The sequence below is a fragment of the Sinocyclocheilus rhinocerous genome, unplaced genomic scaffold (assembly GCF_001515625.1).
Source record: "Sinocyclocheilus rhinocerous isolate Xijiao unplaced genomic scaffold, SAMN03320098_v1.1 scaffold682, whole genome shotgun sequence".
Classification (NCBI taxonomy): Eukaryota; Metazoa; Chordata; class Actinopteri; order Cypriniformes; family Cyprinidae; genus Sinocyclocheilus; species Sinocyclocheilus rhinocerous.
Genome location: NW_015642528.1, coordinates 652584 through 665218, shown reverse-complemented (window position 1 = coordinate 665218; position 12635 = coordinate 652584). Strand labels below are relative to the sequence as shown.

Here is a 12635-nt window from a genome sequence, read left to right as displayed (position 1 = left end):
GTTTTTTTTTTTTTTTTTTTTTTGCTGGAAGTCCTGGACAGCTTGTTCAGATACAGTACATGGCATCATGGATTCTATCAAATACCAACAGATAAGAAAAAATCATAACCTGACTCCCTCTGACAGAAAAAACAAGCGAGCCCAGAGCGGTTTGTGTTCACAATGCATGCTTTTGTATCAATATCTGAAAGCGCTTTAAAAGGGTCTGAGATCGTTTGGAACGTTCACATATGGACCAAAAATTCAGCAAACTGTGCTCAAACCCCTTAAAAGGACCAAATTTGAAAACATCCCCAGAGAAAACATTTATTTCATAATGAGATTGTGATTTTTTTTTAAATGAACGATCAAAAGGTTAAACAATGCAGATTTATTTTCACAGCCATATATATGTATATTTCAGTTGTAAGTTAGACCTATATTAAAACATGAAATGTAGGCTACAACCTGACCTGGACACAAAGGTGGAACAAAACACAGGTGTGTTCAGATGAGTTATTTTTAGAGCTGAACTACTTTTAACTTGACAAGAGTATATTATAATAATAATTTATGAGGCCATGGGAGAATTAAAATAACTGCATTTTATTTAAGGTATTTAAAAAAAAGTAAAGCCATAATTTAAACCTATATATTAAATATGCAGCTTCTTTTGTGCTTAAAATATAAAATGTAGGCTAACTTGATCTGAATGTAAAGGTGGAGCAAAACACAAGTGTCTTAAGACATGTTTCTCAAAGCTGAACTACTTTTAACCTGACATGGTGTCTAGCTGAGTATATAAAATTATAAACAAATATAAATTACTGTGTGTATTGTATGTTTTGTACATGCATGCATTAGTGTTCATACTTAGCACAGTGATGTCGGCGTAGGCTTCCTGTGGGGGGTCTGTATAGAGCTGGCACACGTATCTTCCCTCGTCTGAGAGAGACACGTTGGATAACGACACACGCAGCTCATTGTCTGAGAAATTGACCAGCTGGAATCGAGCATCTTTCAGGGCTGGAGAGTTGAAAAAGAAAGAGAGCAGATGATAGAATGAAAAGTCAAATTTTAGCACTTCGCTTCCAGTGCAAGCAACAATAGAAACATGTAGGAGATAATTAGCAGTATTTTTCCCATCTGAAGGCTAAATTGTGTTTCCACTGAAGCAAATAAAGGCAGCCATATGCTTCTTTAAGCTATTGCTTATAACTGACACCATGGGAGCTTAACAAACGTGCAGGCTACAATATATTCTTCAGATTAGTTGAAAGGTGATTGAGATCACTTCACACTCAGGACCACGGGTGCATCTATTTCTGGCATCGTCTGACCTGAGCATTGTATTAAAACAGGGACAGTAGCCATGGGACATGCCATACTAGACCACTGTGACACCCAAGCGCCTTTTCATTTGAACACCTCTGAGGAAAAAGTTCTTGCTTTGTGGTGAGCATGTACAGTATGTGGGTGTTTCATAGACACTTTTGTCTCTGCAGACTTTTAGCGAATATACACCATTAAAATACACTCAATTTGACGAACAATGTCCAACAGTGGATATACATGCAAATTGTGTACTGTAACTGGTTTAATAACATTCTGTAGTGGAAACTACATTTTTGGAATAAAATGGCAGACTTTGTCTTTCATAGCTAACACATCTTTACATATCTTAAAGGGATAGTTTACCCAAAAATGAAAATTTACTCATCCTCAAGTCATCCTAGGTGTATATGACTGTCTTCTGTCAAACAAATGAGTTATATTAAAAAAAATGTCCTGGCTCTTCCAAGCATTATAATAGCAGTGAATGGCTGCTAACTGTCGTACACGCGTTCATGAAAGGGTGGAGTTCCAGCGGATGATGTAGGAGTAGCGTAAGCACTGGTGAGAATATGCTAGTCTTGCGAGAACCAAGTTTTGTTTACAGCAAAGGAAAACCAGTCTCCTTTTGACTTATATCGAAAACCCTCTGACATTTTTCTTTACAAAACCTCGTTTTGTACTTCTAATTTGTTTGTTTTGCTCTCTCTTCGTTCACCTACATCCTATGTCATCCACTGGAATGCCACTATCTCGTATACATGCATACGACAGTTAGCGGAATCTAGATATTATGGTTTATAAAGTTTTAAATATGGATATTTTTCTTACACAAACACATCACATGTTTGCTTTCGGAAGGCATTTATTAACCGCCCCAGACCAATGTCCCCTAACTACATGCGACGCGACAAGCAATTTGGGTGTCCACACCCAATCGCGATGCGACAGAAAATCAAATATCACAGCCAATCAAAAGCTAGTGTGGGAAAGCTCTCTCTGGAAGCGCACTGCACTCGCAACGAAAATAAATGTAAATGTAAAACCTTTTTAAAATCATAAAATGTACATACCTAGTGACTGATACCATCTTTGTTATGGAATACGCTTGTTGGTTCACATTGAGTTCGCAGTTTTAACGTACATATTTGCTTACATTTATTTTCAAGATCTGAAGTAAACTACCTGTTGTTGCTTTCAGCATGGCTGTATAAGGTCACGCAAAATTATATTGAAACTCATATTAGGTTTAAATTTTAATAAAGTAATAACTTTAAGAATTTTTAAACACGTTTAACTTTGAATAAAGCACATAATTACCTGAGATTATCTTCTGTTATATAGTTTATATGTTGTTGTTCCAGCCGTGATGTCACGGAAATAGAAACAGTTTCTAAAATAGAAATTTCGCGTGTGACCATTAGTTAGGCCTGGTTAGGACAAAATCTCTTGATTAACATGGAAAAGATAAATTTTTTGGTGAACTATCCCTTTAAATACTTAAATATTTTGTTTTTGACATTTTCAAGGTTACTTTTGATTGACACTGAAAACATTACTCAAGTACACAATCTCTCTATATAAAAGCCATTTGAAAAGAGGCAATGTGATTTTCACATAATAAAATAAAAATAATAAAGAGTTGTAATAGGCTAATTATATTTAAAAGAAGAAACTGAAGAAACTGGGACACCTGTATGCTTATATCAAATATGACTGACACTTCCTCAGTTTAAAGGCAGATCTGAAAGCTCCAACGCGGCTGCGAGAATCTCACGCCGATCCAAACTTACGCTTCTCTCTCCTAATTACGAGGAGGAACAGAATCCTTTCGGCCCAGAATAACGAGGAGTCCATTAGGGTTCGCTTTGCCGGTGTGGGAGGCTGAGCGTGAAAAGTAAATGGTGCTGAGGGTGAAATAGAGAGTGAGAGATGGGCGAGAGAGAGATGAAAGGCTACCGGCACCCCCCACCCACATCCGCCCCCCACTCGCGGATAAATTCCAGGCCGATCGACAGACCATTTACGACACCGAGAGCACTCACGCATGCGTATGTTCTTGCCCGCAACAGTCAAATTCAAAGGCGCACAAAAAAAGAGAACCATGAATAAATAAAGAAAGAAAGAACTAAAAGGGGAAATAAATAAAGAAATAATCGGGCATCATTCGAGATTTTTGAGGCGATGGGATCATGAAAGCAGGCCCTGATGGCGCGGGGTGTTGATTGTTCTTGGATCCAGCTGGTTATCCATGCTCTCGCTTTCATTCAAAAGAGAGAGAGAGAGAGTATGTGCGTGCACGAGAGAAAAAACATATTGCTCTACAAGGGCTACAGCCTCTCTGTGTGCTCCGCAAAAAGATAAAGATCTTCACCGTTCTCTATTACGTAGGGCTTTCTTATACTTGCATTTCCCCACGCGAGCCCCCTCAAGCCCCCCGTCCAATCCGCAGCGTGAGAGATGCAGAGAGTCCATTTCTTTCACAGATCACCGCGCACGCACATGGAGACAGCGCTGGAAGACCTTGCTGCCAAGGCAACGCATTTCTCACCTTTGATCATGATGTCAGTGCGGCGTAAGCTCAGAGCGAAAATACAAATAAATAAAACATCTTGCACATGTAGCTTTCACATCTATATTTCTCTCAACACAAGTGTGTGCGCAGTTTACACAGGTACATGTCTGAGCTTGGGAGTAATAAAGCCACACGCGCCCAAATAGAAATGCATGGACCAACAGCAGCGCTATGATCTCAGCAGCCATTGAGGTGCTCTTTGTTTTGAAACACCAAGCAGTGCGCCTTTCATGTAGCCGCTGCGTAATGTGCGACTAATTAGAGGGGCCAGCTTGAAAACGGGAATGTGGCTGTCAAGGGGAGGGCAGGCAGAAGCTAATGATTTAATTCAATTTATTGATTGGGGAAATGTGGGGATTAAAATAAACTTATAAGGAGCAAGAAGCCGGTTTATAATCTATTGTGACTGTGCGTCAGGTGGAGAGACAGCAATAATTAGAGCATTATGAAAACATGAATAAGCGCGGTGTCAGCTCTAATGGGGAAAAGAGAGGGCAAGAAGAAACTAGGGAGACCATATCAGTGAGGCGAATAAAACCGGGGAAGCTTTGGAGGTAAAGAAAGACCACAGGCTTCTGGAGAAGAATTGAGGAATGTCAGATGCATCGATCATGACCTATTTCACCTGCATGTGGGTATGAATAGTAAGAAAAGTAATGAATAGTAAGCGTGTCCATGACAAAAAAGCAGAAGAAAAAAATAACTTGAATACATAAATAAATAAAAAGCCAAGTAAAAATATATATTTCTTTCAAAGTATTTCCTTTTTTAAATATCATGAATTATTCATTCATAAATACCATTACATTTTTGGAGTTATATCATGCATTTTACAACCTGAACTAAACTTGCCTTGTCAAAAAAGGTCAAATGGTACTGTCAAAAAAAGGTCAAAAAAGTTTCAAAACATTTTTCAAGGTATTAATTTGAATTAATTCATGATATTTAAAACCTGAACTAAACTTGCTCTGTCATAAAAAGATAAAATGGTGTCAATCCTTTTTTTTTTTTTAAAGATTTATTTTTGGCATTTGTTGCCTTTATTATGACAGGACAGTGTAGAGATGACAGGAAGCGAAGTGGAGGAGAGAGAGGGGGGCGGGATTGGGAAAGGTCCTCGAGCCAGGGTTCGAACTCAGGACGCCCATAGCGCAACAACGCTATATGTCGACACGCTGCCCACGAGGCTATTGACACCAACAAATGGTGCCAGGCCTGATATTTTTGATATTCCTTAAATTTAAAATGAAAAAAAAAACATGCTCATCATATAACAGATGTATTCAAAGCACAACAATTGTGTTTTAAATAAATAAATATATATCCAGATAATAAATTTTATTACATCATTGACCCATGTTTTAGAGTGAAAAAGGAGAAAAAAAAGCAGAGAAAAATTTGAGGTTGGAGGGAAGAGATCAGTGGCGCCATCTGAAATGGGAAGTTAGAGGTGTTTGGATAAGGTGCACCAATTATTCATTCCCAATAAGAACAGAAAAAGGGTAAATAGGGTCAATTTTGCTTTCATATCAACTTTAAATGAGAAAAGTATGTAAAGTGCACAAACAGGCAGTTGTAAAAAAAATAATATGCCTTCAGGACATCCAGATATAATTTACATACTCGCTCTGGTTTATTTTTTGGAAAAGGAGATGAACAAAGTCAAAACTGAAAAAAAAAAAAAACAGCGCTTTGTGACCCAAATAACAACAGCATGTCTGACTGTGTACATGCCCTTTGCTGCTTGCTGTAGCATTTTCGGACACAGAGCCGGACACAGTGACAGCAAGAGCTCGCGGGGCCCCAGGAGGTTGTCCCACCACCGTGAGTGGGAACGTTTCTGTCAGCCAGCTACATCCAGCGCGCTGTGGGAGCGGTGGAAAATGAAGCTCAGCGTGGTTTCCGGTCCCTTCTGAGGGCATGCTGCCCAGTAAACCAGATTCCCTGCCTGACAAAACCCTTTAAAGCTCATCACCCTGAAAAAAAGCTTGGACAAATGCTTTTGCAGTCCGTGTTCCTTTTTTGTTTTTTGAAACCGTCTTTCATTTGCTGGGGATTTTTACAAGGCTTTAACCTGTATTATGTTCTCAGAGTTTCATTTGGGCAGAAGGCGTAGGGGAACGGTGATGCTGGTCTTTGTTCGTTGTTTTAATTCTCGTCACAATGAGTGTGTGTCGTAACATAGGAGGACTGGCATATATGCAATGGCCAGCATATGCCATACATGAATCTGAAAGGCTCAGGAAGTAAAAAAAAAAAGTATGCAGCAAGAACAAAAAGACAATGTGAAATAACAGTCACAGCTTTGTGTCCTCTCAGCATGGCACATTTCAGAGAAAATAGGAGACTTAAAATATCATGCACTGCTACATAGTGCTGCTGCTACAAAATGCTTTCTACGAATAAAATTTGTCTTAGGTTTCTCTGAATAAAATCTACCTTGTCTCCAAAGATGACATACAAGACAATCAATATTAGAGAGCATTTAACGCCCTTTCACATGACATGAAGCAACGTTCCCCAACGCATCAAACTCAATGGAGTGAAGTTATAGTAAGCTAGTTGTATTGCCAAAGTTCAAACTATTGAACCTATTTGCCAGTGACATTTTGAATTGCAGGCAATAAACGTTGGACAGTGAGTTTGAGGCATATAATGTCTTTTCTTGCAATAAAAGTTCCAACTTTGCACTTAAGTTTGATTTCACCTCACCAATGATGATTTAAGGCAGTGATGCACCAAACCGATAAAAAACTAGCGGAGACAAAAGTCAACTGTGTTGTCAATTGAAGCCAAAATGTTGAGTTTGAACATGCCAAAATTCCACAAAGACTACAGCCAGAGAAGCTTGAGTTGGTCGTCACTTTCTTTATATCAGACTGCCATATCGTTATGATAATAAAAGCGTATAGGAATGACCACGTAAGATGAATATGTAAAACTAGAACAGCCTCTGTGTTCACTTTTGACTTTATACTTATTTGCTCGCTTTTATCACTATTCTTTTCATGCACTGGTCAATCAGAGTGGTCTTTCTCGCCAGATGCCCGGCTCTTACTCAGCATGCTCGGCCAATCGGCCAACTGTACGTTGGTTTGGTGTGTCAGGGCCTGTAGAGCACAAAGCAACAAGAAATAACACAGCACACTTTCTTGCACCCAGTAACCTCATAAATCGCCCTTTAACGTTATCTGCAATGTCGTTCACTTGGAGGTCAAAGCAGAGCATGGTTGATCGTTGAAGCCCTGACATGAGTCCCAGACATCTGACATCTGTCCACCGGCTTGGTTTGTCAGGGTCTTTAGAGTACAAAGCAACAAAAAAATTACACATCACACTGTCTTGCACCCAGTGACCTCGTAAATTGCCCCTTTTTATCACTAGCTGCACTGTCATTCATGTGGAGGTCAAAGCAGCGCACGCACTGAACGTTGAAGTCCTGATGTGAGTCATGTAAAATGGCCTTTGTGGAATAAATATAATAAATAAATAAATGTTGCTTTCTGCTCACACTAGGTGGGGGGTCTCACTATTAAGTAGTTGCTTATTAGCATGCATATTACTAGCATATTAGTTTATAGTACTTATAAAGCACATATTAATGCCTTATTCTGCATGACCATATTTTAGATCCCTTAATCCTACTCCATACCTAAACTTAACAACAACCTTACTAACTATTAATAAGCAGCAAATTAGGAGTTTGTTACTGCTTGTTTAAAAGAATTCTGATTTTTTTCTGTTAAAATAAATGTTTACAATGTGCTGCACTTGTTTACATAACAATAAAACTTGATAAAAAGCAAAAAGATGCTGAAAAATTTGGCCATATGTACTCTACCTCAGTTTATGCTATATACACAACATTTTCAATTTAATGAAATAAGACATTTATGAGCTGAAAGCCTTGCTTGTTTATTTATTTTTCAAAAACTAACAAGTAATTTTCCGTTTGTATACAATTTTATATATTTTTTTAATCTAAAACACAAAAATTCTTGACATCAATGTTATGATAGTAATATTGAGAAATATTTTTAGAATTTAAAATAACTCTTTTCTATTTTACTACATTTTAATGTGTAATTTATTCCTGTAATGGCAAAGCTGAATTTGCAGCAGTATGTAAACACAATATTAAAAATCTATTTAAAAATAAGTGCATTACAATTAAAGTAAATAACAATTAAACTGATAAATCAAGAAAAACAGGCCTGGATCACTCCTTTGCAATCCACCGAGCGCAGACAGTGGACAATCTGAAACTTGCTCTAAGCAACCAGAAATGAGATGTTGAAGAAAAACTTTGTGTATCAATGGCCAACGGCTGCCTCTATTATCTGCGCTGGCGTCTCCCTCTCTTTCTCTTGCTCACACTCTGTCTCATTTCCTTTCCTTTGCTCCTGTGCTCCTCTTCCGAATCTCATTTGTATTGTTTTCTCAGGTTTAATCCTAGAGGCTCCAGGACACATGCTGCTTCTTCTAAATGGCAGCAATCAATTTTGATTACCGGCCACGGTTACTTTGAGAAGAGCCCATCAAAGTTTTATTAAGAAGACAGGCGATAATTACAGCCTTGCACGGACCAAAAACCTGGAGTCTGAGCCTTGCTAATGATTGGAAGCTGAGAGATAAAATGACGGTTCAGAAGACCTTAATCCAAACTCTGAGAGGACCGGGCACACAATTACTTTAACCGTTACTTGATGAGGACAGTCCCTCAGGCGACTGACGGCTCTCCCGTTCACTCCCCTTGACTGGAACGCTCTTTAACCACAGTGCCGTTTATGGGGAAGGAGATGAAAATGACTCGGTCTGGCACCTCAGAGAAGCTTATCATTATTTCAGAGAAAAGCGATGAAATAAGAAGGACAGACCTTTCTGGGGACCGTTTGTGGAGACAGGCACCATGTCCATTGAAACCACCTGATATGTGCCAGACTGGACTCAGAATGAACTCGAAAGCACTTTGAAACTACTTAAAAATGCTTCCTGTTGCAACTTTGGCGCAAAGAAAATACCATCATCAAAGTGCTTTTCTGCATATGACATAGGACTGGCAGGTGCAATATTTCATAGAGGGGTGGGAGAAATGAAACCCTTTAGAAAGACTCAGCTATAATTATACAGTGCAGCTGTAGGCAAATATCAGAGCGGTCTTGGGTAAGACGGATCACATGAGAGCAAGGCAAATCGCTGAAAAAAAACATGCCCTCACCAGCCAGCTGGGTCTCTCTATCGGCTGCCCTCAAAAGCACAGTGGATTACTCTAATGCATTAACACTTCCACTCCACTGGGGACGAGCGGCCTGTTTGTGTCTGTGTGTGCCGTGTGAATATGTGTACTCACGTCTGACGTCTTTGAAGTAGATGGTCTGTCTGTTGGGGTTGAGGAGCTGGATGACAGAGTCGTCATTGTTTTTGACTCGACAGCTTATGGTGGCTGTATCTCCCTCCACTACTGAGACGTTGTCCGCTATGAGATTCTGGCTTTGGACTGTGGAGGGACAGAGAGAAAGAGAGATCAAGTTGGAGAATGAAAGAGAGGCAGGTCTATTCATCCGTCCATCCAGATAACTTCTGCTATCTATATACTGTACATCTGTTCATCCATCTTATAACTTTCTATCTGCCTATCTATCTATCTATCTATCTATCTATCTATCTGTCTGTCTGTCTGTCTGTCTATCTATCTATCTATCTCCTGTTTTCTTAATATCTGCCATCCATCCATCCATCATATAACTTCTACTATCTAGCATCCATCCATCCTATAACATCTGTTATCTATATATTGTCCGTATGTTCATCCATCCATCCACCCATTTATCTTGTTTGCTAAATATCTTATAACTTCTACTCTCTATATATTGTTAATCTGTCCATTCATCTATCCATGTTATAACTTCTACTCTCTATATATCGTTCATCTGTCCATTTATCATCCATCTTATAACTTCTACCATCTAGCACCCATCCATCCATCCATCCTTTCACGTATGCTATCTATGTATTGTCCATATGATCATCCATCCATCCATCCATCCATCCATCCACCCATCCATCTTCTATATCAACTACATTTTTCAAATCAATATTTCACTCAAATTGTAATTGTGATAATATAATTAACAATGAAAAACAACTATGAAATTAGAAAAAAAATATGTTAATAGAAGCATTTTCATTAGTGGTTTCAGATATTTGTACACTAAATCTAAATAATATGAAGCATCTGCATCATTTTGCTCATCGGTTATGCTATAAGATAAAGGCACTGGGCACTAGTGGAGCTAATAGACAAAATTACGAAAAAATGGAACCACTGTCCATTTCCTTGACGCAGAGATGCAGCCCAGCATCATCTAAACCCACAATCTCACACTTACATGAGTGCACAATGAAGAACAGGTGGCAAAACACAGCTAGAGTGGGTGTGAATATCCAGCAGAGTGTGAAAGTGTTTTTTTCCCCCCTCTCTTTCCCGCATAGTGTGTGCTTCATGAGATTGTCTGTTTTCATGTTACACATGCTTGGTCCAAATCCCCTCTGTGGATGAGATCACCATGTGATATGAGCTGCCACTGCAATAGAAATGGAAGCTACAGACCTTGACCACTTGACCCAAAGCAAAAATGTATATCATTAAATAGGACAGTTCAACCAAAAATGAAAATCGTCATCATTTACAGTATTCACTCTTATCTAAACTTCTATGACTTTCTTTCTACTATGGAACACTTGATTTACATTTTTGTATTCATTTTTGGGGTGAACTGTGCCTTTAAGAGCCAGATAATTCACAGCTGAACTATATTTTTGCTCCCTGAGGGAAAAAATAAAATAAAATAAAACAACACCACATAGCTGCCTACCCCCGCAGAGCTAAGAGGAAAACATGAATAGGCTAAATCTCAAGCTAAATAAATATATTAATGTGAAATGTAACATGACGTTAAGACACCGTCAAGTGCTAATTTGCATGTCTCAGTTGTCAGGCACCTCTAAACAGCCCTGTCACTTAAAGCAGAAGGGAAGAAAGCAATCAGATCATGTGATGGCGACAGATAAGGGGAGACAGTTTAACAAAACTGAATTCAATCAGCCTGCCAGAAGCACAAAGTCAAAACAGACCAGAACAAATGAACCTTGCACAGGAGAGATTTCCTTAAGACTCGTCAAAGGGGATGATATGTGGATTGAGAGGACTGGATAGGAAATGCAAATAGAATGGCTGTTTATCCCAGAGAGAGGTAAGCGATGAAGGTTAAGCGTGCTATAGCAGTTGTCACGGAGACCGCTAAATACTGGCCATTCGGCGGCCATTCAGCTGGTGGGTGGTAATCATGCTAAGTGACAAAAGATGCATCGAAAGGGTAAACACATACATGAGCAAACACTGCAGCCATGTTTGGCAAGCTCAATAGGAAAAACAAAACAAGCTTTTAGCGTGTTAAAGCTAGCTGAGGTGGGGAAGGCGAGTAGTGAGGAACAGAATGCTAAATTAAAACATTCACTGGATAACCTTAAAATGTGCTCTTTTATATACTACTCTATCAACTACATTTCTTGTTTTTTCCCCTTAGTTCATATCCAAACCTCTCCCTTCACTGAAAATCCCATAACTCCAATCTTGGCTGAGCACTGCAATATTTTGAACTTAAACATTGCTCGAAAAGTCATTAAAATATAGAGTGTATGTGATAACTCAACTTACATGTAATTAGCTAGTTCGGTGTTTGCTTTGCTCAACTCTGGGGTGATGAGCTGGATGCCATTTTGTTGTGTGGGATGTGAGGGCTGATTCTAATCATCGCTAGACCTCCAGAGATACCGTGTATCTCCTTTACTTCCAATTTTTTTTGCGGAAACTTTGGCAACAAATCTTGGTGAGATATCTTTTAACTATTCATGTGCTGGAAAGCAGATTTTTTCCCTACAGCAGAAAAACATGTGGCCTATATCAAAAAAAATGCTACAGGAACAGACATGAACCACTAGGGTATGCCAATGAGTCAAACTCAATGAGGAAAAAGGGTAAACATGTTAATTGCATTCTGGCATGCTCTCTGTTGAATTTACATCTCCAAAATGTGTTAGTGTTATTCCATGATAAGAGTAACATTTGTGTGCACAGAACATTTTGTTTTTTAGTTTATAGTTTTATGAGTTTCATTTCATGTGATGAAAATATTTAATAATGTTTTTATAAATATTTGAAGCTTTAAATTGTATTAATTTAAAAAGTGTCACTAAAATGCAGATTTGTTAATTTTAATTGCACATTAATTTTAAACATTCTACTGAAAATATTTCATGTGATGATAATGTTTTGATCATGACATGGAATTATATCTTAATTAAATTTAATTTTTAAGTACATTTACATTTAGTCATTTAGCAGACGCGTTTATCCAAATGAGGACAATAGAAGAAATCAAAACCAGCAAAAGAGCAATAATATGCAAGTGTTGTTACAAGTAGAGATGCACCGATTGCAATTTTCTTGGCCGATTCCGATTTCCGATTTTTTGTTAGCGTGATCTGCCGATACCGATTTTTGTTTATTCCGATTTTCTTTCTAAGAACTATAATTGACAGCATATACAAACAAAAATCTACTTTTTATAAGTTAAACTAAGTTTTATTTTCATAAAAGTAAAAAGTCATTAATAAAATAAGAACAAATACAAAAATTGCAAACAACAGCACAAATAAATGCAATAGAATAAAGAGAGCTATGAAACTA

General features: G+C 38.3%; 1 protein-coding gene across 6 annotated transcripts in view; it reads right to left on the bottom strand.

Moving 5' to 3' along the window:
• Positions 1-12635, bottom strand: part of LOC107756106 (cell adhesion molecule 1-like) — a 328363-nt gene that overhangs the window by 68737 nt on the left and 246991 nt on the right. For 4 of the 6 annotated variants that reach the window (XM_016573093.1, XM_016573096.1, XM_016573097.1 and 1 more), the window contains 2 exons: positions 9237-9383; positions 853-1005 (listed from right to left, as the gene is read on the bottom strand). In XM_016573093.1, the coding sequence (XP_016428579.1) occupies positions 853-1005; positions 9237-9383 (300 nt within the window). Of the gene's footprint in view, positions 1-852; positions 1006-9236; positions 9384-10275; positions 10474-12635 lie in introns of those variants that run through there. The other 2 variants (XM_016573091.1, XM_016573094.1) reach the window with 1 other exon arrangement.